Source organism: Corylus avellana, chromosome 6 (genome assembly GCF_965113065.1).
Source record: "Corylus avellana chromosome 6, dhCorAvel1.hap1.2, whole genome shotgun sequence".
In the NCBI taxonomy this organism is placed as follows: Eukaryota; Viridiplantae; Streptophyta; class Magnoliopsida; order Fagales; family Betulaceae; genus Corylus; species Corylus avellana.
In genome coordinates, this window is record NC_142495.1 from 29,613,677 (window position 1) to 29,640,230 (window position 26,554).

The window sequence follows — 26,554 nt, forward strand, 5'->3', positions numbered from 1 at the left end:
AAGTATAATTGTCCCCAATGGGTAGTTCAATCAGTTGTGGATCACGCTTAATAAAACAGAGGTCATTAGTTCAAATTCCTATTTTTCTTTCTTTGTGTGAACATGTCAAAAAAAAAAAAAAAAAATTAAAAGTTTAATTTTTAACATTACTAAATAAATAATAAAAATAAATAAATAAAAAGGCTTAGTGAAAGCATAATGTTAAAAGCTGTACTTTTATTTTACAATGTGTTGATGAAACAGTGCTGGTGCCTAGTTGAGGTGGCTTTTATAGGGCTTCTCCTTGGCCAAAGGGGCCTAAACCTTAGTGCCTAGGGGCATTATGTATGTTTTAGTATATCATAATGTAACTTTTTTATTGCAATGATGTCATCGGGTTTTTAAAAACCCATAAATCAAATGTATATTCTTGACCATGTCTGTGTAGTTGGCTAGTTGCTAATCAAACAGAGCATTTGGCAAGTAATCAACTTTTCCTACTCATGAAACACATGAATTGATCATTTTGCCACTGCTTGATGTCTAGGCAATGCACCAACGATGCTTTTGGCATCAATTAAAAAAAGACAAGATGCTCTTGAACATTGTACTTAGCCATGGCCAAACCTAATCAAATAAACAAGTTGTTGGAAGAAAACAATAAACAAAGATAGATAATAAGCTAAACTAAGCCTAGGCCCCAGGGAGGTATTCACGATATTGAAGGGTCACGTTACGTACTAAAAGGCGCAAAATTTGGGGGGCGACAACCACGTTCCTTCGAAAAGCAGATAAAAAAGCTCATGGAAATAATGGAATCGAACTACTGCTTCCCTTGGACTAGACTTGGGGAATCAATTTACATTAAAGAAAAAAGAAAAAAAAAAAGTCAAACGAATCGATGAAGTCAACGGGGAAGTTACAATCCAGTGCTCCTCACGAGTATGGACTCCTTGCCAAATAATTGTACTTGTCAACGGCACTTGTGGGAACCGCAACCATCACCTTCACCGCGTCCCTCTGATCAGAGACTGGCAAAAGCAAGCAGTATCTATCACAGCAAATGGGTCCCACGTGATTCGGACTTCCCATGCCGAAGTCAACCTTTTCTAACCCCAGCCTTGACCATTGCGACACAATGAGAGCACCTACCGAGTCCGGACTCGCTGATGAATGACTCACCGATTCCACCACCCTGTTTACGTATTCGGTGTCCACTCTCTCTTTGGAGCTTCTAACCAACGCGGAGGCATATCCTAACCCCTTTTCAACGAGATCTTTAACGCTCGTTTGCGCGCACCCTAGTACAAACGCGTTGCCGTAGTACCCACTGGGTAGACTCGGCTTGACTCGGTCACGAAAGTTGACGCTGAAAAGGAGCTTCAAAACTTGGTTTGAAGGCAAGTTTAGTGCTCTTGCCCAGCTCCTCCACACGTGTGCTGAAAGAACCTCGAATGACGTGTACGATGACTCAGTATTACTCGGCGGATTCGTGGAAGTAGCTAGATTCTTGAGCTGGTTGAGATGCCTTTGTTCGAAGGTGATTGAGGTAGGGGCGAGTCTCTCGTTGGAGAAGCGAGTCAAGAAGCCGCAGAGGTCAGGGACTCGGTTGAACTCGGGGTGAGTCGTCACTGAGTTACTGCATGGAAGCCTTACGGGTAATGGGTCGAGAAGTTGACGTTCCCAGACTGGTCTCGGCTCGGGGAGTAGTACTCCGCGTCTCCCAGAGGCCAACTCAGCGAACGAGTTGAGAAACTCGGCGCTACCAATTCCATCACAGAGACAGTGGTTGATTCCAACACCCACCGCCGCTGCTCCGTCCTTCAGCCACGTCAGCTGCACCACAAGAGGTGGGGCCCCTTTGAGAACGTCCGCCACGTGGAGGGAAAGTAGCTTCCTCCACTGGGTCACATATTTTGGAGCCCTCTCGAAGTCGGTAATTGAGAATCTATCAGAAGCGGCTTCAATGAACAGCGCACCCTGGGCTCGACACACCACTTCGAGGCTCGAACCATCAGGCTTAGCCCTGACTCTTCCAGCAAAAGGGTAGTATGGCACCAAGGCTTTGGCGAGCGCGGCCTTCACACAAGCCGTGGTGGCACCATGGTCCAAACCAGGGCGAGCCCTGTAGACGAAGAGATACTCGATGGTGAAGCGAAGGAAGAGCTGGGAGTCGATAGCTGAGAGAGTGAGAACACGCGCTGGAGTTGGCTCACAGGGAGAGACCATAACAGCCTCTTTGACACGCACAGAGGTTGCCATTTTTTTTCTGGTTTGTGTTTGAGGATGAAAGTGAAAGTCTCGGTGTTTTTTTTGGAGTTGTGTGGTGGGCGGGTATATGTGTATGGAGAGGGATTTGGCCCATTTGGGGACCCTTATAATTAAGGCACACATTATTTTTTCCCAACCAAGGACAAAGGAAAAAAAAAATTAGAGGAGGCACACACAATCAACAACTATTATTGTAAACGACCCCATGTGTATCTTTTCTCTTTCTAACTGTGAAAGATTTGTGCCAAGATTCTCCGGGCATTGCTTTATGGAAAAAATGAATATCAAAACAAGATATTAACAGCTTGGCATAGCTTTCTGTCTGTTCGGCGGAGTGATAGACATCACTTTCTCTCTCTAAAACTTTTATTTCGTTTTCTTTTCAACAGGTGTGTGCCCCTCTCTGATATCAATTTGCGTGGTGTTTATTGATCATGTGTGATTTTTCTTGTTCTTTCTTTTTTCTTTTTTCTTTTTAAGCAAGGACTTGATGGACGTGCACGCTGATACCTGTCTAGCTAGTCCATTGTCTGCGGTATCTTTTACAAAAAGCACGTACTGTATAAGTTTTATTATATATGAAACCTGGTTGTGTGCATCAAGATGATGAGAACCTTTTCGGGTGGGGTTTCAATTTCGTTGATTTTCTTTTTGGACATTTTTTTGGGTATCGTGACAATAAAGCAAAAAACCAATTAAAAAGAATAATTGTTAGGTGGCCGAAGCACCCAAAACCATTTAACCATCTACGTACGAACCATTGTACAACACATTTTTTTATTTGTACCGTTCATTTATCATCGGATGCAATAATCTCAATGGATATATGAAAGCAGGTGGGGTGCATCAAGATGATGAGAGCCTTTTGGGGTGGGGTCTAGAGACTTGGAAGCAATTTGGGAAATCATTTTTCGTTGATTTTCTTTGGGACATTTGATGGACCCAAACGCGAAAATTATTGATTTGGAATAGTCTTTTAGGAAAATGCTCAGATGATACCATGTGCAAATGAGCCAAGATGTCAACAGGTCTCTCGGATGGACCCTGAACATCTGCCTAGCTAGCTAGTTTAATTAACAAATTAATAGTTTATTTAAAATTTTCATAATTGAAAGTAATTAAATAAGAAAAGAACAGGTCATAAGAAAACTGGTTCATAGACCAAATAGTTTATTGTAATAATCATTAGAATTATTGTTGGTTTCAACGGCCACGAGATTTGGATAATCTTATGGCCCAACTTCTTCCTTAAAGTTCTCTACACGTCTCCACGATTGACTAAAGGAGTATAATTGCCACTCCGTTCATGGGAATATTAAAGGCCTAATGAAAATTAATTAGTTTCATAACCAATGCTATAAGCTAGCATGTGATGTCCTGATCATAATTATGAAGGTCCCTTTGAGAATGATAATGGATAGATAATTCTCGAGAGAATGGAAATCTAAGGAGGATAATTAGGTCCTGATAATTATGTGAGTAATCAATGCCTCTTACCGCCTAATTATAAGCTTTGATACACCTGTTTTATAAATGAACAAATTCTTGTGAAGGGTTATTTCCCTGCTCTTCAAATAGATAACTTCTATGGGGTTATTATCTTATATGAATTCAATATGAAATTAGCAGGGATCTAAACCATATAATTCAATGGTCAGAATAAGATTAACTTATGTAGTCTTTATACGTCTTAACATAATCCGAATTCAACACGCGATATTTATGATTAACAATTTTTGACACAATCAGTGAACCAGATACGAACCCAAAACAAAATTAAATGGGTTTGAACCATTTTATTAATTGTGTCGAGTTTGGATTGACCTATATAATCTTATATCCATGTCGTGGCATAACCCAAACACAACTTATCACCCCTCGATTATAGTCTTAAGGTGTCTACTACTGTTATGGAATGATCACCCCACATTCCATAGATAAAGCCCCCATAATTGGTAAAGATCCAATGAAAGTGTTATAGTTTTAATAAAGTAGATCTATTACTAATTTGGGTTTTTGTATTTATTTCATCTCTCACAAATCATAGGTATGATTGTTAATATGTTCTAGGGGTATTTTTTTTGTTTTTTTGGGAAAAGTACATTTTACCATCCCAAAGTTTAAGGCGATTTTCAATTTGACCTCCAATGTTTCAATTTTTACAATGCACCCTCCCAAACTTGCAATTTTTTTTTTTCAATTCGACCAATGTCATCCCAAAATTCTCATATTGCCCATAATTTATTATTTTTTATTTTTTATAAAAAAAAAAATTAAAAAAAAAAAATACTCGTGGTGGCCGTAGCCACCCCTTTGGCCATCTGGCCATTTTTGTACCCCACAATTTTTTTTTTTTTTAAAAATAAAAAAAAAAAATTATGGGCAATATGAGAATTTTGGGATGACATTGGTCGAATTGAAAAAAATTTGCAAGTTTGGGGGGCGCATTGCAAAAATTGAAACATTGGTGGTCGAATTGAAAATCGCCCCAAACTTTGGGGGCTAAAGTGTAATTTTTTTTTATTTTTTTTTTAAAAAATGTTTTGACGTGACATAAAATTAAAAACTGTTTTTGAGTTTTTAAGAGTATTTTGTATTTGAGTGTTAGTGGTACCATAAGTATGCATAATGTCCAAGACTTTGAGGCGCCCAATTAACATCTAAACACCTATGCTTTAGAAAGGCTAAAAAACCTTGGAGCCTCTACAATCACAAGCCTACTAGGTGGCAATTAAGCAAGGAGTCTAAAATAAAAGAGGGGTAACTTTACTTAAACTCCTAAATTACCATGCGATTTGATAAGACTCCCCAAATTTCAAAATCTCTCAATTTGAACCCATGTTCAATTGCAGTCAATCTGAACACCTCTATCAGATTTAACCATTAACTTCTAACGGAAATACCTAAAAAGACCAAAATATCCATAATTTTTGTTTTTATTTATTTATTATTATTTTTTTAATTTAGAATTTTATAAAAAAGTCAGGGTATAAAAGTCATTGTTTCACTTTCAACATTTAAAATTTGACAGAGAGGTTCAAATTGATTGCAATTAAAAGTTAAGGAATTCAAATTAAGAGGTTTTAAAGTTTAGGACGACTTGTCAAATCGCACGGTAATTCACGGGTGTAAAGTGAAATTACCCCAATAAAAGAGGAGACCATCTCCAGTGAAGATAAGAGTTATTTAATTTCTTCCTAAAAACTCTATAAATGCTTTAGTGTATGACTTAGGCATCGTAGGCTCATGCCGGCCTTTGGTTGGCACCACTTCGATGGTTCTTTCTTGTTTTACAGGTGGCCTGTTATTTAATTTGACCATGCAAATTTTTTCTTTTTATTTGCTGTTTCGAGAAAAAATAAAAATTGAAACAAGAACAAACATATATATATATATATATATATAGAAGTCTTAATACAAGACAACATTAACACATAGAGGGGATACTATCAAAAAAGTCCAATTATATATTCCTGAATAAGTATCAAGGTTTGGACTTTGGATTGCATGGTATACTTAATATTTGAGGAGGGGAATCAACTACCAAGTGGTGCTGACGTCGCACGCCGGTGTCTGTCGGGGGGACCCAACTGTATCAAATTAACGGTGACCATTGTCGCATTAAAGCTTTCCCACCACAAACTTTGCCCCTTGGTTTACGCTTTTGGAGATTCGGTACTCTAACTCACCATTGGCTTTCAAGAATTAGTCTCCAAGAATATCATTTCGTCCTTTTCTTTCTTTTTCTATTTTTTATAAAACAATATTCATGTAAGATGAAAAGAACACTAAGAAGAACGGTAACATTTTTTATTCTTAAAGTAATAAGACTCTTCATATCCACTTCACACATACTGATGTTTTAAGTAGCTTAGTAGAAACAAAAGTATTAATTACTTATCACACATTAATAAATGAGAAAAATAGCAATACTCATTATTTGATAAGAATATGCATACAGTTTGATAAATATTTATAAATAAAGCAAATCTAACTATACTATAATTCTTTTGTTTGGTTGAGGTGACGTATATGGTGCTACATAAAGGGTTTTTTTTTTTTTTTTTTTTAAGAAAAAAAAAATTAAAACAAACTTGTCTTCTTCTTCCCCAACCGTGGATCTACCTTTTTAATCAAATACATGCATTGCCTTGTAAGTCAGACTATTAATTAAGTTTTTGTGTTGCAATTCTTGGAGAAAAGTTAATTTAAAGCAAGCAGCCTTAGACCCGTAGGTGGATGCTCCTAAATGAATCTAGGTAGCTAGGCTTTTACATATATATACATATATAAAAGACTGTTGCTTTGTCGGTTTTTGACGGACGTATTGTTGTGAAGATTTGTGGCAGGAGAAAACAGAGCAGCATATATATACTTATATGATATATCCTAGTTTTTATATGTATTGGCGTAGGGCTCTATACCCTATGTGTAGAGGGCAGTCCTCGAATACTAACCTTAAAGAGGGCACTGTCCGGCCCCAAAGCTTCCCTTTATTCCTCCTGCAGATATGGACTACATCCCAAATGGATGGGTTTGTGAAGATCGTATGATTGGAACCATTTTGTAGTACTACTGATGTGACTGCCTGCGGAATATGCTTGAATTTAAGCCTTCTTTTCCGATCCCTTTGTCACCTTTATACCAATCGGACCTTAGAGATGGTTGGAAGGGCTTCAAACCAAATAAACAACACCCAATTTTTATCCAGTATTTCTTTCTGTATGTGCGTGGATCTAGTTAATTTAAAAACTCTAGCTAGCTTACAAACTCAGTGAGAAGCATTTACATCTTACTTGTCAAAGGTTATCTTTTGATGTATTATAATCTAAATCAAATAATTTAGGTACGTAGGTAATATTACAGAATATATATCAAATCTACATGTCCATTTAAATTTGAAGTTATCCAACCACCTAGTTCAAGCTCTTCAAAATTTTGGGTATCATATATATTTCAACCATTATTTCTTTTCAAATGTCGATGTTTAGTGAATACATGGTCTACTCATACAATATATGAGATGGAAATTAGTAAAAGTTATTTATGTTATCGTGTCGAATTTGAATTGTGTTGATAAGATTATATAAGTTAACTATAACCGGATCAGTTTAATTAAATGAATCAGGCCCCTCAACTTTAATTACTTAATTTCATGTTGAATTTTCATCAAGTTCGCTAATTGTATTAAAAATTATCAATTCTTATTTTGCGTATTGGGTTCAAGTCGAGACATAATTATAAGAACATATAACTCAATTATTGACTGGTCATCAATTTAATTAAACGGGTAAAAACACTAAACTTTAATTCATTAATTTTATATCAATTCATACAAAATCCATAAATTGTGTGAAAAATTGTCCACCAACCACTTAATGACACAATTTGCCAAAGAAACAATACATAGTTTTTGGGATAACGAATGAATATCTAAGGCATCTATGGCAAGACAACGACTATAATTACAAAAAAAAAAACGACTATGACACTCAACTCTCTCTCATCAAATCCGAGGAATTGGATCCAAATTCTGACCTACCCACCGCCCTATTAAAATTCTTCTTGAGAAATATTACTGTGTGGCCTGTGCACTCTAGAGGCTTCTTCCGTGAAAAATGTCCTGTGCACACACGGAGGAGAGGGTGGAAGATAGAGAGAGAGAGAGAGTTACATTCCTTGAGGTAAAAATATATAAAAAAAAATAAAAACTATACAAGAATGGATTGAATTGGATTGAAACCCCCTAATAAAATTGTTTGAATTTCACAAAAATTTAAATATTTTTAAGAGTCGTTAGGTCCACCTATCACAAGTTTCTTAAACGATCCAAAACACAGTAAGTCTCACAGCCTCTCTTAAACTGTTCGAATTTCGACATATTTATGAAGATTATCATCCCCAAAGAATAATTATGCCTAAATGATATATTAATTGGTGTCTAGGTGTTGGCGATTAAAGGTCAAAGTAGGTTTCAAAACAGCTAAAGATGAAGCGATTGAAGAGACATATTTTCAACTGTTCTTAGGGCGGCGCTGTCTCTTGATCACATTGAATAAAAAAAAGAAAGAAAGAAAAAGAAAAGAAAGATGAAGCATATCTTTGAAGAAGGGTGTAAAAGGGTTAAACACGGGATGAGATAAGAAGAGAGAGCATATCAAAATCTTGCCTTTTGTCTTAGATGGATATGTATGGACCTGCATGCAAGCTTACGCTTCCTTTCTTATTCCTTCCTTTATGTGTCACCTTTTGCTCAGGTTACTGGGGTTGGGTTGAGACTGGTTGTGATTAAACCCATCACGTCTTTTCACAAAAGCAAAATCTCAGACTAGATATATGTGTATAAACAAGGACAAAGATTTTGAGTATCTTATCATGAAAATTTATGCAATTTGTGATACCGAATATTACTTCTGATTAACTTGCGGGTAAGGGCACCCTACACTACTCCAATATCTCTATAAAATAAGACGAAAAAAGAGGCTTTCATAGCTTGGATTTGAGATCAAATGGGACATTTAAATGGGGTCAGCCTTTTAAAACAAGGAATAAAGACTACATTTCCAATACCCGGCTAGGTTGGCAGATCGGTCATAGCCCGACTATTTTGGTGAGGTTGCTAAAAATGCTCTTAAACCCACTCAAAACAAGTAATTTGGCCAACAAATCACATAATTACCTTCACAAGGAAGCATAATGAAAATGACTTTCAAATTTTTTTTTTTTTTTTTTTTTTTTTTCACCTGAAAATTGTGCGCCTTCATCAACCCCCAAATGGCCATTAATACTATCAATATGGTAAGTCACGCTCTACAAGTTAAATTACGCACCGTTGGCACTGATAGTACTGAGTTGGATTAGAAACTTTAACATTAAAAGGGGTACACCCCATATACGACAATATAGATAATTCCTCCTAAACACTGATAGTACTGTGTTGGATTAGAAACTTGAACATTAAAAGGGGTACACCTCATATACGACAATATAGACAATTCCTCCTAAACCTATTGGAGGTCCCCCGTCGGCCCCTCACTTATGTCATCCCGGTAGCTTTTTTTTTTTTTTTTTTTTTTGTTAATTTTAATTTTTTTTTATTTTTTATTATTTTATAGATAACCCATCACCACTCTAGCGATCCCAAAAATCTGTAGCTAACATAAGACATAAAAGAGGCTTTCATAGGGTGGACTCGAGACCAAATGGGACAGTGAAAAATGGGGTTTTATGTACACTAATTTCATCAAACACGTGTTAATGGCCCCCCGATTATTTTGTTCCCTGTGATAGAGTCAATCCAATGGGCACAATATTGTACTCTTGGTAGATGGAAACAAATTATGTCCTCACTTCTTCTCACATGCTCAATCTTGCTTCATGAGCTCCAATCCACTTCGAGTCTGTAGATATTTTATTTATTTAATGAAAAATTAGAGAAAGAAAGAAAACAATGGGTGCTGATGGGAGTATGTTGGGTCCTTTTTGAGTTAATTTATATTATAATTTACTATATAAAAATAAAAAATAAAAAAAAAATAAAGTAAAAATTGTAATAGGCTACAAACTTTCCTTTCTGGCATGCATCACACACGTCATATACAGTATGAAGCGGTGGGGCTGAGTGGCCAAATATTTTGGTCATAGAGTCCTCATCCCGTCACATCTTTTTTACAACTTTGAATGAGTTTCAAAAGCACCATCTTTATGATGAAAGAAAGAAACTAATCTTTTAAACTTAAAAAAAAAAACTACTTTTGCAGGCTTTTCATAGTGGAATATCCAAACTCCTTATCAGTAATATGAATACTATTTTGACGTTTTTTAGTTGGTGGCTCCAGTCATCTCCATCCATGGGCCCCCAACAAACTCATTTGGTCATTAATGGCGGCTCTTAGTCTTTGCCATGAACGAACTCCTACACCAATTTGGCTAGCTTTCATCCTCGGCAGGGACGGAGGGAGTCAAAAAGTCTTAATGGTAAGGCAAGAAATAATTTTTTTTTTGCAAAAGAAGTTTCAAGTGCTATGCACTTGTCTTGATGAGCTTTTTATGGTTTTAATTTCTACCTATCAGTCGTCTGCATGAAACTATATATCAAATTCCTCTAAAAAGACAACACTTGTACAACACAAGAAAACAGCAAATCAAGAACCATATATATATATAATGAAATTAAGTATCTCTTCGAACCATTTACTGTGCACCATATAATTCTCTAATTTTGGGAGGAAAAAGTGAAATCAACTATAAGATAATTATGTGGTTAACGATATAGTGCGAGAATAAAAGACATTTTAAGGGTGTGATTGAGATCTAGTGCAATTGTTTGTCTATATTTCTTGTAATTTGGACATGCAAATTGTGAGTAAGCTTTTAGAGGCCCACTTGTTTGGACAGGTGTTCTCACAACTCTGAGACTTGCTTGGGCTCCTAGGCTCTAAAAAGAGCCATCTTTGGCTCTTTCAATGCTTGCTCAAAGGTGTAGGAGAACGGTTAAAAATCCAGCAGTCCAAGATTTGCTTGAACAAGTAAGTTCTAAAAATGTCCTCTTTCAATTGCTTACTCAAAGGTGTAGGAGAGAGATGAAAAATAACTTACCTAAACCATTTTGAGCTTTGTAACTATTATTTTTCTTGGGCAACGAACACATTTACAAGTTAACCACTATTTTACCGTACACCACACTCAAAACTAAGAAAAACCTTTCCTAAAAATTATTTTAGGCAGAAACAGACGAACCTAAATATTCTTAATACAGAGACTATGCACTCTGTAATACTCGTTGTACTCTACCTACTTCCATTTCACAGCCAGCTCTCATTGATGGGCTGTTAAAGAAATTTTGGACCCAATTGTACCACTGTGGGCTGTTAACTATGATTTGGTTAACAAAGTTGAATGGATCTTTAACAACTGAAAAGGTTGGGCTGATACCTGGGCCCATAGTTATTTTTCTATTTCCAGTCAATGGGCTTGATCAAATATATCCCATTTCTCGTTAATCGTTCGAGCTTTTTCAGTTTTAGCTGAAAACCCCTTCGTTCTCAGTCCCCACATCGGTTGTAAAACCCTAAGAAGTGTCGCTTCTCCGAAAGCTTCCACATAAACCCCATAATTCCCTTTCTATCCCTACCGTCATCACCCGTTGCTTCACAACCCTAACCCATTCCCTGTTGTGCCCACCTCCGCCTACTATGACGACCCGGTCCACACCGCAGGCCGGTGCGAAACTGTCTGCCACCTCCTCAACAAGAGCGTGAGGGGCGGTTGCTTCAACACCTACAAGACATTCAACTTCATCACCAACACGGAGGCCTCCTTGTCCGTACTCGACGACCTTTCCCAAACCCTAGCTCGCCTCGACAAAGGGTTACCACGAAAGAGCGCATACAATTCATTGGTATCGCGTCTGAGCAAGTTAGGTCAAATCGACGAGTCCGTGCGCGTGGTGCACGAGATGGAGCGCAGGGAGATCGGTATGAATGCATGTAGCTTTCACCCCATACTGAACGCGCTCACGAGGAAGAAGGAAATGAATCATGCGCAGGGCGTGATGAAGCTGATGAGGCAGTATCATACCTGACGGCTTACAATTACTTTTTGTCGGCGTACGTACTGTTTCATCGGAGATTTGGCTTCCGCAACCAAGGTGTTGACCATGATGGTAGAGGAGGGGGTGAAAGCAGACACGCGTACATACGACGTGCTGGTGCTGGGCGCATGTAGTGCGGGGAAGGTGGAGGCTGCACTGGTGGTGTGGAGGAGTATGGTTGATGATGGGGTCCCAATGCTATTGTCCGCACACATGTATGTTGTAAAAGCGCTGTTGAGGTCGGGCTATTATGCGTAGGCCATTGAGTTTGTGAGGATTTTTGCTGGAAGAGACAAGTGGCTGGATACTAACAACTTCGGGTGTTTGGCTAGCAAGCTCATCCGGTTGAAGAGGTTTGGCGAGGCAGAGTTGGTCTTGGAGGAGATGAAAGAAAGAAAGAGGATTGGCGATTGGAGATAAAATTAAAGGACTTTTACAGCCTGAATATTGCAGAAAAAAAAAAAGAACTAATTTTAGAAGATCCATAGCGATTTGGTTATAATATTTTTACTTTGTTCAAAGCATTCCTCAATCATACCCGTCTCAAATCTTTGCCACCCGATTTTCTTCTGATTTTGAAAATGTTAAGCTTTTACACAACGCAAATTAATCACTCTTCGGGCTTGTCATTCTAAAGAAGGGAACTTTCTGGGTGAGCAAATAGAGAAATCTTAAAGCGAGAAGAATATTAGAAATGTGTTATTTCTCTTATGGATTTGGATTCTCGGGAATTTTTTCTACTGCTCTCGAGGTGTTTGAGGAAGTGATCCCTGTATCTTGAATGGTTTAAAAATATGCATGTACACTTCAGGATATATGGATGACAATTTTTTACATTGCTTTTAGAGCAGTGAAATTAACTTGATTGATTATATGGATATGTTGGAATTGACCTATAGTATTATTTTCATATCTTAATGATTCAATACGATCTGAACTCAATACATGACCGACATTTATAATTTTTTTTCTCTTGACTTATAAATTCAATATAAACTAAATACAAAATAAATAAATTAAAGTTGAAGAGTCAGATCAATTTAATTAATTAAATAAGTCATCTATAATTAATAATCTCATATTCTCTCTCATTATTTGCCCCTCTCATCCTTTGCCTGAATAAATTTTATGGAGGAATTAGGAATAGGATAAATACTTTGAAATGTTAATTTGATCAAGTACGATTCAACTGATGGGAGAGATCCTTGTAAAAACAGGCGTGGAAGCTTTTAACGGCGAGATCCATGTACAAATGTGGAAACCAAACACAGAAAGAGACGTGGTGTGTTTTGGTCGCACATGTGCACGGGACTAGCTTAAACTAAAGTTCGCTCCGTCCAAACCCAATACGGGAGCTGACGTCACCGCCGGTCACAATGCACGGCCAATTTCCCTTTGGGTCCAAATCCGATGCTTTTCACTCCCTCCCACTCAATCCCAACCCACAATACCTCCGGCGTATCCCCTTCATAGTCCAAATACTCACCCAACCCGATTTCACACATGGACCGCCCGAGCCCGAAACCGACCACCCGGCCCCACCACGGTTCCGTCGGAGGCGGCGGCAGCGGGGGGCGCGAGGACTGTTGGAGCGAGGGCGCCACGGAGATACTGATCGAGGCCTGGGGCGACCGTTATGTCCAGCTCAACCGTGGTAACCTCCGTCAAAAGGACTGGAAGGAGGTTGCCGACACCGTCAACGGACGTCAAAACGGCGTTAAGCCCCGCAAGACGGACATCCAGTGCAAGAACCGGATCGATACGTTGAAGAAGAAGTACAAGCTCGAGAAGGCCAAATCACCTCCGTCCCAATGGCCTTTCTTCTACCGCCTCGACTCGCTCATCGGCACTAACGCCGTTTCCAAGAAGCCCACCACCGTTACTTTCACCGTCAAGCCTTCCTCCAAGCCCAAACCCAGCCCTAACCCTAACCCTAACTCTAATCTCGTAGTTTACTCCGGTGCGGGGTCCACGGACAGTTCGCTTGGGGATGATGATGATGATGTCGACAACGACGACGACGATGATGGTGGAGGTGTAGGGTTTGATGGGAGGGTGTCGAGAAAGCATCGGATGGAGAGCGTAGATTTGTCGGATGGGGCAGCGTGTAGGGAATTGGCGAGGGCGATACTGAAGTTTGGAGAGATCTACGAGAGGATCGAGAGCTCGAAGCAGCAACAGATGATGGAGCTGGAGAGGCAGAGGATGGAGTTTACTAAGGACCTTGAGTTTCAGAGGATGAATATGTTCATGGACGCTCATTTGGAGATTGAGAAAATGAAGCGCCCCAAGTATGCTCCGAGTTCAGGTGAAAATGATATCAAAGATTCAACTTTTATTGTTTGTTGGAGTTAGTTTGTTACATTACAGTTACTTGACCTGCAAATGGATGTGCTTTTTTGGGATTTGTTTACCTTTTGTGGGCGATCTTGGATTTTCAGTGTTTAGTGTGGGAAAATTGTAACTTTTAGAAATTCTAAGTTTAAAATTTTTGGGTGTTGGATGTTATCAAATATTGTTTGTGGGAATTTTGAAGGAAATGTATTGAGAAGGGAGTGGTATGAGGAGGAATGGTTTGGATTTTCCCTTTTCACGCTATTGTGATGTTGAGGCGTTAACCTCGTCGATTTGATTAGGTTTGGTGTAATGCTCAAAAGGTATAAGTAGTTAGTTGCATGATTTAACTATCGTAAAATGGTTGGATGGGAATTTTGAAGCAAATGTATGAGAAGGGAGTGGTATGAGATCGGCAATCTCGACAATTTGATTGGGTTACTCAAAAGGTGTATGGAATTAGTTGCAAGATTTAGTTATCTTAAAATGGTTGGATGGGAATTTTGAAGCAAATGCATGAGAAGGGAGTGGCATGAGGAGGAATGGTTTGGATTTTCTCTTTTCACACTATTGTGATGGGGAATCGTTAACCTCGACGATTTGATGTGGGTTTGGTGTTATGCTCAAAAGGGCATAAGTAGTTAGTTGCAAGATTTAATTATCGCAAAATGGTTGGATGGTTTTGTGCCAGCGGTAATGAGAAGCTTTTGGTTAATTCTTCAACATGCAGGTGGATATATTTTAGTTCATTAGGCCAGGAAATTATGTAGATTTCAATTTTCAGTTAACTGGTTTAGTTTGTCAGGAAAGTGGTGATTTGGATATACATGAGTTCGGAGGGGCTGCTGTTCTTAGGAGTGGTAACTGCTAATTTCTGCTAATTTATTCCCTTTATCATTGCTTATAGTTAATTCTTTCTTGTTTAAATCTGCAATTGCACCTTAAGGCCATGTCTTCTCTGTCTTCTGAAGTTCATGATGCTGATAAACTTGGCATTGCCTTCCAATTAGTCTAATGAGGTTCTTTTGTGAATGTTGCATACCTTGAACAGGCAAGAAGCAATAAGCTGAGATTGCAGGAATGCTTCTCATTTTCAAAAAGGAAGTGCAGCATGGTGATCTCTTTTGAAACCCGCTTTGGGACTGCCCTGTTTACAGCACACGTTAGCCATGATATATTGCTCGCAGTTTCAAATTCAAAGCTTTTGAAGATGGTTTGCCATTGTTGTAATGTTCAGTGTATATTATTAGTTATTTTGCTCCAAATTTCTTGTACTTATGATGTGTTTTGTAATCACTGTATGATTATGAGTCTAAGACCCTGTTCTACTCATAGATCTGAGAGTTATTTTTGGCGAACCAATCAGTTTGTGATTCGTGTTTTTCACATGAAGGAAAGTTATGTTGCTTCAACTTGTCTGTCTTAATTTTATGTTTATGGGTCACCCCGCGCATTATAGTAAAAATAAGACAATGGTTTACAAATTACTGGGCCTTTGGATTTCCTTGGAGTTCTAGGCACTTGAGACATATAGATATATTAGTGAAGAAAAAAAAATCAAAAATCAAAATCAAAATGAGTCTCAACGGTTATTATGATCAGGTATATCGCATTTATTTCATATAATGTTTTAAATGTCTTTTCATGTTTGTTACTTAAAACAAAACAAATTGAAAGTCACTTAAAATATGTCATGTCGATAACATTACTCAATGAAGAGTAACAACGCTGTAATTTGGTGAAGAAACTATCAACTGGTCGACACTTGATATGGTCTATTGCATCAATCTCTATGTTGCGTATCAATTTCCTGTTTGAAAGTTTTACCAACTAATTCAGAGAATCTTTTGCAGGGCTTTGAGCTTTTTAGTCCCACCAAGGATGAAGACTTCAGAGAAAGTATGTTGCATGAAGACTTTTCAGCAAGATGGGGTAGTAGTGGGAAAAAAAAGTGTGGTTTCTGGCATTACTCTTATGCAATTTATCCCTAATGCATTACTTTCTCTCTCTCTGGAATTTGAATGAGAGGATTGGATTCTCACCCTACCTGATGGCAATGAAGTTGATTAATAGCCGAAACACTACAGAGAAACTTTGGATTCGCATTGTTGACGGCAAGTTGTGGGGTTAGTGAAATCATAATCCATTATGTGCATGGAAACAGTGGGCATTGACTCTCACAAACTCTTTTACTTTTTGGTGTGCCACCGTCCAAGGCTAAAATATTCTTGCCTGTTATTGGGATATGTTTGTTATAGCAAGCGACAATCTGCTCTGCCTTCCATTACACTCTGGTCAGAGAATCAGATGGTGATTCAGATTGCCTAATTGGAAAAAAAATTACACTGATAATATAGTGGAAAAAGTAAAGATAATACTGATAACAATTCATATTAAAGAAACCAGGCAATGTTTTGCAGTAGCTGCTGTATGAAGAAAGAGAGATCATAGTCATATTATGTATGGGCCGTGGCCAAAATCATTCACCGGTCCATATCTGCTCAAATCAGATGAATTCTGGCCGAAACTGTAAGTCAGTACTCCATCGCAAGCAGGGACATTAGGGAAGGGAGCCATGCTAACGTGATCATCCAATATAATAGAAGAAGAAGAAGAAGAAGATGATGATGATGATGTAGTAGCAGCGTAGAGGGCAAGACGAGCTCTAGCAATGGTCAGGTCATGTTGGAGCTCAACCATCTTTCTCTGCAACAAAGCTATGGCACCAATGCAGCCATAAACAGGGTCCCTAAGCCTCGCCTCTGCCTCGAACGCGAGCGAATTCACCGTGTCTTCACGTTGCTCCTCTGGCACTTCGGCCAGGATTTTGCTTACATTGCTTGCTCCAAACACCTTGTGGACTTTGGCGAATTTGGTCGGCTCGTCGGAGGAAAAATACGGTGCAAATATACAATTGGGAGTGCATCTTCTTTTCAGCAACTTGCAGGCTGCACAAGAAGAAGTTGAACGGGGCTCATGGCTCTTCATGGTTTCAATACATCCACTTTTTGTTAAGTGTTCAAACCTTCAACACCTCTTGTCGTAACCCACAGAGTGCCTATTTTTCTCAGTGGGTTCTTAGTATTTGTGCTAATAGAATGAAGGTCGCAGGTTCAAGAGCTGCATGGGCCATTTTCTATTGGTCTACCACCGTTTTGTATTGGAAGTGGAAAGCTCTCAAATAATTGAACGTGGGACAACATAAAATGTATTGGGAAGGTTGTGTGAGACATGATAGTTCATCAACAAGGATGAGGGGATGCGTCATTGGATTGAAGAAAAAGAAATTTCACAAGAAAAGTAAGCCACTGATCCTCAGGAAAGTTGGACTTATCCGCACGAAGGCAACGGGAAGTGCAAGCTAGGAATCTGCCCTTGATAGTGGAGCCAAAGATAAAGCTATAGGCTTATGCTGGGTTGTGCTTTTCCAAAACAGACCTTTCCCCTGTCCACCCCCGTGAACTATTTGAAACATCAAAGTGAGTCTCGTGTTTAAATATCTTTGCCCATTGCTAAAAAGTTGCACTATATCTTTTCAAGTCTAATTATATATATATTTTTTCATTAGTTTGGTGCACCATATATACTTACACACAAATTTGATCCCAATGGATTACCACTTTATAACGACACTCCTTATGGTGACCAATTTGGTTCTCGTGCTTTTCACCATTATCAAAATGGTCATTCCATCTAAAAGCTAATGGAATTCTTGACACGTGTATAAAAAGTCACGTAAAACCTGCAAAATATTGCCGTGTCTCCATTCTTGTCACATCTTCATATTGCTTAAAAAGAAAGAAAAAAAGGGGTGCTTATTAAGTCTACACACCCATGTACATAGTGGTAGGGTTCTTAGCGCCCAACCCACCCTTGTAGGGGTAGTTCATGGGAGACCCTCACTTCAAGGAGATGGTTGTGGGAGTGAAAAAGTCACATCCGTTCCACCCCACCTCTTTTCGTCATGTGGAGGTGGGAATACCCTCGTTAACAGGCTTTGTCGCGAGGCTTTTTCACCCTACGAGTGAGTAACAATGAGATAACTCTATCTCTATGGGATAATTTCTTTTATTTCCTTAATTTATATTTAAATTTTAGTATGGAACTGAAAATTTCCCAGCGAACATTTTTGTGGGTTTAAGGAGCTGAATCAATGAAAATATCTTTGGAAATATAGATTTATGGAAAAGGTTATATAACAAGGGTTCAGTGGCAAAGCAACATATTATTGCTTATCTTTCTTCTCCAAAAAGTCTGCTTTACAAGCCTAAGAATATTCCACTTTAGCCACTGCTGCTGCCAAAGAAATAGTAAAAGAGAATGAAGTGGAAAACTTGAATCAGATAATTCAGATCCAACCTCATCGTGTCGTTCATATTGGTAAAATACTGAATAGATTGGTAAGCTTCTCTAGGCAAATGTGAAAAAAACACACACATATATATATATATATATATATATATTATGCACAAAAAAATCACATAATGGAAGAACAAATATAACCTATACATGAAAAATATATAGTCTAAACTCTTTAAAAAAAAAAGACAAGTTGATTTATAAATTTATTCCGACCAAATCTAGAAGAAAACGTGACAAGTTGGTCATAGGTAAACCTTTTACCTTTGTGAGTCGTACTGGGCAAAGAAGAAAGAAAATTGTCACCTCAAACATTTGGTGGTAGAGAGGAAAAATGGGACAAACATGATAAGGGGCTAGTCCACTTGGGTTAATGCACGTCGTTTTCCCAAAAGACACTAGCTGGAAAATGGAAGGCTGGATGTGTTTCTCACGCGATCTTGCATGGCTTGGACCACACTTTCTGAATCCGATGAGAGATGAACGGTGCAGTGATTTACACGCTTTTGAAATGAGAGCGGGGGCTATGTCTCATAGAGTGTGGAATATGGGCCGGCCCATTCGAGACGATGGAGTTCCACCATGGTTGATTTTGTTTTGGGTTAAAATGCGGTGGGATCGACTGTAGCTTGACTTTGGTGTGCTTGTGTGTGTTTGTTGCTTCCCACCTCCACCATTTTTTTTGCCCACTTGATGATAAAGCTATATAAGTGCATGTTTCTGGAGAGAGAAAGAGAGAGAGAGAAAGAGAGGAGATGGCAGGCCAATGAAATGGGCTTCATCATGGGTTTGAACTTTAAACCATTGTGATTTAGTTTGAGCCACTTGAGAGATCCATATATAAATGAAATTCATGTTCGATAAAAACTTCAAACGCCCAAACATGCATAACTGCATGAATTTTTGAAAGCTAGAATCTTGATTTGAGTTGGGTCTACTTCCCAACAAGGCCGAAGTAGAAGGCATTCTATGGAGAAATAACATGCCAAACGACATAGATTTTAGAATTAGTTTCACTAAACAAAGGAAAATAGATAGATAAGTAAATTCAGTTGGTTGCGTGTACGTAATAACCCAAGGAAAACAGTAGCTATATTTGCATTATTATTTCATAAAGACTAGTTAAGTTACAATTGAAGCTAATCTTAAATCACCTATAAGCCGAGTTTTGCTAAATAAAAAACTAATGTGAAACTTAGTACTTACAAATATACTTTTATAAGCAAACCACTTAATCAGGGGCAGACCTACATACACTATTTGGGGGATGAGTGTCCCCCAAACTTTTTTAAAACTCCACTATTACCCTTTATATTTCATTTGTTGTCCCTCCAAATTACTATTGCGTACCCTCAAAGTTTTTTTTTTTTTGCTTATTATATTAGGGACAACCAGACAAGACTGCACTTCTTTGCTTATTATATTATATTTATCCACTAGGGATAAGGCTGCACTTCTTGTGCAATGTGAAAAACAGTTGTCTTTTGCTTATTATATTTGAATAAGACGTGCAATGTGAAAAGACTATGAAAAATTGTAACTTAAAGGCTTCTTCAGCCTTCTTGTTTATTTTATTTTTCTACCAATAATAGTAAAATGGTTAGTTAAGAGGAAAAAAACTTATTTTTCATGCCTTAAAAGTTTTATAATAATAATAAAAAAAACCTTTATATTTTATCTTTTTGTTATAAACCAAATTTATTTCAAAGGCAAATTTAGCACAAAATTGGGGGCTTAAAAATTTAAACGTTTATCTAAAATTATATATATATATATATATATATATATTTTACGAGGTAGACCCTTAAAAATTAGTTTTTTTTTTTTTTTTTTTTCATCTCACCTCACGCAAATTTATGTTTCCACCATTGCACTTAATATAAGATAATTGCCCCACCAAGTTTGAGACTAACTTTATGGAGGCGTCACAATCTTTCCACTCATATCTTTAACGTCCTCGTCAAGGCCCAAGCCATGTAGTGCCCACATGGTGTTACTAGATTGCATGCTCTCATACCATTTATAACAACCCCAAAAAAAATGTTAATTACATATGGGTTATTACGTCAAAAAGACTAATCAAATTACAATTAGACCTTCCTAAAATCATTTACAAACTCAGTATCATCTAATAAGAAATTAATATAAAACTTAGCACTTATTAGTATTTTTTTCTTCTTTACATTTGGTGAGCTACACATCTCACCAGATTTTAAGGTAAAATAACTTGTCTATGATATTATGCTACGGCTATTGAATGGCCTTGATGGATCAAGCTATAAAAAAAAGGTGGCCTATGTCCAGACTGTCCAATCAATAGTTGGGGTGCCCCCATGTCTTCTGTTTTTCTTTTTAATGATGTTAACTAATATCATTATGTACTTATCAATCTGTATTATATATATATCATCGAGATGTTGACTGATTCCTCAGTGAGATCTCTAGAAGAGTAAAATAATGACAAGGAAAATGGTATAATGAAAGAAATATGAACTGACTGCAAAATTGTTGTGTAGCTGCAAGAATCAAACAGCCAATTCCATAGCAGTAGGTGACCAGTCAAATACGTTGCTTCTATTAAGATGGGGAAACTCAAGAGAAAACTATAGTAACGTTTTGGTCGTGTTTAGCACTCAAAAATACGTATGATTTTTGTTTTCTTATACGTATTTTTTTATTATTATCTTTTCTGTCATATAATTCTAGAATTAAAATATCGATCGAGCTATATATGGAGCATCAAGACCCGTGCTTTTGTGTTTATTTCTGAAATACAAATTTGACCCTTCGAACCCCTCCGCCAGCCAATGTAAAATGGTCTATTGAGGAATCAAGTTAAGGGTTAAGAAGGTAAGCTCTACCCTTCTTAATCCCCAGAAATTATGTCCATGAATTTCAGCTTACTGCTCTTATCACCATGGACCACATTTGGATGGCTAAGGCAGTGATTAATCCCTCTACCCTTTTTGGCATCCCCATAAATTATGTCCATGAATTTCAGCTTATTGCTCTTATCACCATGGACCATATTTGGATGGCTAGAAATTGTCTTGTTCATGGTGGTATTGGTTTTATGATATGAGTTAGGTCCTCAAATTTCTTTAATCCAGACCCACAGGTTTGTCATAAAGCCATTCTTAGCTCTATTCAAAAGCATTTAAAGGCATTGGCTGATTCTCAGAGCACTCTTCTCCAGTGGTTCCCTCCTCCTCATGGGTCTTTTAAAGTGAACTTTGACGTTGCTTTTCTACAGTTCTAAGTAGTCATAATGGTTAGATTTACCCCCCCTCTGAAGCTTCTTTTGGTGAGGCCTTTGCCGCCTTGCTTGCTGTCCGCTTGGCAGCTTCTTATAGCTGCCCCTCTATTCTCGTGGAAGGCAACTCCCTCCTTACTATCCTGGCCATCAACCAAGGTTACCTCTTCTCAAATTGGCCTTATGCTCTTGTGATTGACGACTGTCATTAGCTGCTCTCCTTTTTCAGTTCTTGGACCGCTTCAAAGGTCTCTAGATGTGCCAATTCCCGGGCACACTTGGTTGCAAAATGGGCCGCTTCCCACTTAATGTTTGAAAGCATTCCTGATAACTCTCATTTTCTTTCAGCTTTAAGAATTAGGAGTGGCAAAGACCCTCCCTTATAATTTGTTTTTGTGTTTTTTGTTTGTTTCCCTTTCCTTTTCCAGAAATTGAATAGGAAAAAAAAAAAATTAAGCTAACTCTATATTTCAAAAAGCTTAGGCAAATGGGAAATGTTGAATTTTATTAGTTAGTTAATATTTTAGCATTCTACGTCATGCATGTGTCACGTGTGAGCTCACCCAACAGGCCAACACATGGAATATTTAACTGACATAAGCGGTGAATTGTGAAGTCAAATTTGAACTAATAATCTTTGAATATGATATTATGTTAAATTACAATTTATTTAAAAAAAAAAAAAAAAAACTTAGGTTAATAGGAAATGATTGATTTAATCATTTAATTAATATTTTAGTACAACCCAATTTTAGATGCATCTCTTAACATATGAGAAACACATTTTTTTTTTAAAAAAAAAAAAACTTTTTAAATAGAATTTTTTTAAACTCTTATAATGCTATTAAAAAAGCATATGCTTCTCACTTACTTAAGAAACATATGACCATTTTATAAGTAGGGTTTGAAAAATTTTCTTCAATCCAATTTAGAAGAAATCTTCCTCCTTAGAATATCAGAGCATTTAACATGACAAAACCACGGACTAAGCCAATCAACCTTACCATCGAAGCATCACTTGCAAATAGGCAGTAGCTGGGCAAAACCATGACAAAGCAAATCATCCTTTTTTTATTAAATTATTATTATAATTTTTTTGTTTATTTGGTAAGTAATGAAAGAAAGTATTAAGGGCCTAGCCATCGATCCAAAAACCCTAATATTATGGCTGGAGCCAAAGGGTCAGAGGGGGCAAACAACCCCTGGAGTTGCCTCCTAAACCTTATGTTTTGATGTACTACTTTTACACTAATTTAAAAAGGTTTTGATGTGGAGAAGGCCACTGATCAGTTGGGGCCTATTTTTTAATCTTGCCTCTGTAAATCAAAATTTTAACTCCACCATTGCATAGGGCTGGTGCAGGACGGATTTAGGGGGAGACTAGTAGGGCCCTGGTCCCCCCTCAAATTACAAGGAAAAAAAAAAATTTTAAGTAAAAAAGATTTTTTCAAGGTAAAAAAAAAAAAAAAAATTTAAGTATTTTTTGCTAATTGATCCTTCCTCAAAAAATGTTTGGCCCTTAGTCCCCCAAACTCAAAGCTGGCTCCATCCCTGGGTTGGTGGATGCTGATATGGTTAAACTCTTAACTCTTTGTAATCCTAACCTGGCTAACCAAATGACAAAAAAAAAAAATTAATAAATAAAAGGAAAAACAAATAAAAATATTCTCATAATTCTGTAACATCCAGCTGGGATCAATGAAACAATCGTAAAGCCATCTCCTTGTGTTTCTACACTAATTTAATGGAGCAAATGTTCGAGTTGCAGTGTTCTATTAAAACTCTCTCTCTCTCTCTCTAGATTATATATATATTAATTAATTAATTTATTTATTTGAGGTTCCATTGCCCAATTCTTGTCACTCCCTAATAAGACAAACCAAATATATCAATAAATAATAGGAAGAAACTGGAAAGCACCGCATATATTAGTTTGACAAACTCCATATTACAGGTAAGATTCTGAATATAAATTCGGCGGGGAATAAAACTAAAAACAAACGAGGCCTGAAAGTCCTCCAAGTGGCAGCCACCCAGAAGCCCCCCAGAAGCCCCCCTTTCCCACTGTTTCTAAGGTTAAGCGGTATTGCGGTAACATACAAATAGAAAAGGTCAAGAGTGCATGCAACTAAATATAATATTAATTTTATAGTAATTAAATGTAAAATCTTTCTCACGAGGGTTTCCTAAGGTTAAGCTAAATACAAACACAAGGTAATGTTGATGATGATAACAATGAAGAGAAATTACCCACCATCATCAGAGTGATCAGAACACCATGGATGAAGTTCATGCTCCAATTATGGCCTCCACAGGCCTCTTGCCAACTGGGGCTTTGCTAGAGTCGTTGGTTCATGTTGCCCTTGAGCTTGCTTCCATGGAAAAGCTTCCTTCTGTGCAGGTTAGAAACATATCGACCATGATAAGAAGGATCAAGCTTCTTTCTTCTCTGTTCGAGGAGATTCAAGAAACAAACAGACAGCTTCCACCCTCTTCAGTCCTGTGTCTTACAGAGCTTTTCTCTGTGATTCGGAGAGTGAAGGCTTTGATTCAAGGGTGTAAGGATGGCAGCTGTCTGTGGGGGCTTATTCAGACGGAAATCCTTTCAAATCAGTTTTATGTTCTGGTCAAGGAGATGGGGAGGGCTCTTGACATTCTACCGCTAAGCGTGCTCAATATAACAACTGATACAAGAGAGCAAGTTGAGCTTCTTCACAAGCAGGCTAAGAGGGTTGATTTGTTTATTGACCCTCGAGAGCTTCAAAGAAGACAAGAGCTTCTACAAGTAATGGCAAACGAGAAATATAGCAAGAGCAAGGGCGGCTTCAATATTGATTCTGGAGAAGTGAAAGAGATTTTGACTTGTCTAGGTTTGAGAAGCCCTTTTGAATTCGAAGAAGAAATTTCAAAGCTAGAGATTGAAAGACAGAAGCAGGCAGGAACAGGTGGACTAATTGCGGTATCCAATATAGACAATCTCATATCCCTCGTTTCATATTCAAAATCCATTATTTTCAATCACGTAGAAAGCTGTGAGAGAACAAAAAAAGACCACTTTAAGCAGCGGTCTTTATCCATAAGCAGGAATATTCATGATACTTCTTCTTCTTCTCAAACTGTTGTTCCCAATATTCCTGATGAATTTCGTTGCCCGGTTTCTCTAGACTTGATGAGAGACCCTGTGATTGTAGCATCCGGGCACACATACGATCGAAATTCGATTGCCCGGTGGATCAATTCAGGGCATTATACCTGCCCAAAAAGTGGGCAAAAGCTACTGCACATGGCCCTTGTGCCTAATTATGCACTGAAGAGCCTAATGCAGCAATGGTCCGAGGAGAACCATATCCCTTTAGTTGAAGATAAGGCATCATCTTTCTCAAACAACAGCAAAGGAAAACTATCCGAGAATCCTATCGACCACATTTCTGCCGCCAAAGCGAGTGTCGATGCCGTCAAATTGACTGCGGAGTTTCTCGTGGGGAAACTCGCAACCGGTTCGGTGGAAATCCAACGGCAGGCAGCGTATGAGCTTCGGTTGCTTGCTAAAACTAGCATGGATAACCGGGGGGTGATTGCCGAGGCAGGAGCAATTCCATTTCTAGTGACATTACTAAGTTCCCACGATCCAAGAATTCAAGAGAATGCTGTCACTTCTTTGCTAAACCTTTCCATCTACGACAACAACAAGATACTGATAATGGCAGCCGGAGCAGTCGACAGCATAATAGGCGTTTTAGAGTCGGGGAAAACCATGGAGGCAAGAGAAAACGCGGCTGCCGCCATCTTCAGCCTGTCAATGAAACACGACAGCAAGGTTGCCATTGGCGGCCGGCCGAGAGCCATTCCGGCTTTAGTTGGGCTTCTCAGAGAAGGCACTCCGGCGGGGAAAAGAGATGCTGCAACAGCACTCTTTAATCTTGCAGTGTATAATGCTAACAAAGCCATTGTTGTGGTTGCTGGGGCGGTTCCCGTGCTTGTTGAGTTGCTGATGGATGACAAGGCAAGCATAACAGATGATGCCTTGTCGGTTCTTGCTCTGCTTTTGGGCTGCTCTGAAGGGTTGGAGGAGATAAGGAAGAGTATAGTTCTGGTGCCGCTTCTTATTGATCTTCTGAGATTTGGGTCTCCAAAAGGTAAGGAGAATTCTATAGCTCTCCTACTGGGGCTGTGCAAAGATGGAGGAGAGGAGGTGGCAAGACGTCTGCTGTTAAACCCACGAAGCATTCCTTCTCTTCAGAGTTTGGCTGCTGATGGATCTCTGAGAGCTGGAAGAAAGGCCGATGCACTGCTTAGAATACTCGATAGGTGTTGCTCGGAGTCTCACAATCCTGTTGGATAAACTGTCAGCATACGTGTACATTTGTGGGAATCATATAAATGGGTGTCATTTTTTCTTCAATTTGATATAGCAATTGTGTATCTCAATGATGTTTTGTTTGTTTTAAAAAAGATCTCAGGCTATAGCCAAGGGGTACTGGTATCTTTGCCTCTTTAATAGGGGAGAGTTTTAGTTCATCACATGGTAAGAGAGATCTTGGAAAATAAGATTACCCAGATGTGTCCATCTGTTTCTTTATTTTTTTTAATAAATAATCGAGATATTATTAAAAGCATAATGCACCCCTCAAGTTCATAAGAAGTATTCAAGAGAAAATATTTAGCTAAAAGGAGAAGAAAAAAAAATCATAATATCTATTTACTAAATGAAAACTAAAAACAGCTGTTCAAAGATGCAGAATGTTAAAGTCCTTCAATATCCTCTC

At 38.1% G+C, this 26,554-nt stretch overlaps 4 protein-coding genes and 1 pseudogene across 4 annotated transcripts; 3 read left to right on the plus strand and 2 right to left on the minus strand.

The window, feature by feature from the left end:
• Positions 1-638: 638 nt before the first annotated feature.
• On the minus strand, positions 639-2,361 carry LOC132186119 (HXXXD-type acyl-transferase family protein). The gene has a single exon (XM_059599942.2). It carries the CDS (start codon positions 2,239-2,241, stop codon positions 916-918), a length of 1,326 nt encoding a protein of 441 aa, XP_059455925.1. The 5' UTR covers positions 2,242-2,361; the 3' UTR covers positions 639-915.
• A 7,339-nt stretch (positions 2,362-9,700) lies between these two features.
• Positions 9,701-12,330, plus strand: LOC132188138 (pentatricopeptide repeat-containing protein At3g56030, mitochondrial pseudogene; annotated as a pseudogene).
• A 788-nt stretch (positions 12,331-13,118) lies between these two features.
• On the plus strand, positions 13,119-15,588 carry LOC132186301 (sequence-specific DNA binding transcription factor). Its single transcript, XM_059600198.2, has 2 exons — positions 13,119-14,150; positions 15,228-15,588. The coding sequence occupies exons 1-2, from the start codon at positions 13,346-13,348 to the stop codon at positions 15,239-15,241; spliced, it is 819 nt and encodes a 272-aa protein (XP_059456181.1). The 5' UTR covers positions 13,119-13,345; the 3' UTR covers positions 15,242-15,588.
• Positions 15,589-15,676: 88 nt separating this feature from the next.
• Positions 15,677-17,745, minus strand: LBD21 (LOB domain-containing protein 21). The gene has a single exon (XM_059600199.2). It carries the CDS (start codon positions 17,162-17,164, stop codon positions 16,628-16,630), a length of 537 nt encoding a protein of 178 aa, XP_059456182.1. The 5' UTR covers positions 17,165-17,745; the 3' UTR covers positions 15,677-16,627.
• A 6,248-nt stretch (positions 17,746-23,993) lies between these two features.
• Positions 23,994-26,361, plus strand: LOC132186300 (U-box domain-containing protein 1-like). Its single transcript, XM_059600197.2, has one exon. The coding sequence runs from the start codon at positions 24,067-24,069 to the stop codon at positions 26,128-26,130; it is 2,064 nt and encodes a 687-aa protein (XP_059456180.2). The 5' UTR covers positions 23,994-24,066; the 3' UTR covers positions 26,131-26,361.
• Positions 26,362-26,554: the final 193 nt, after the last annotated feature.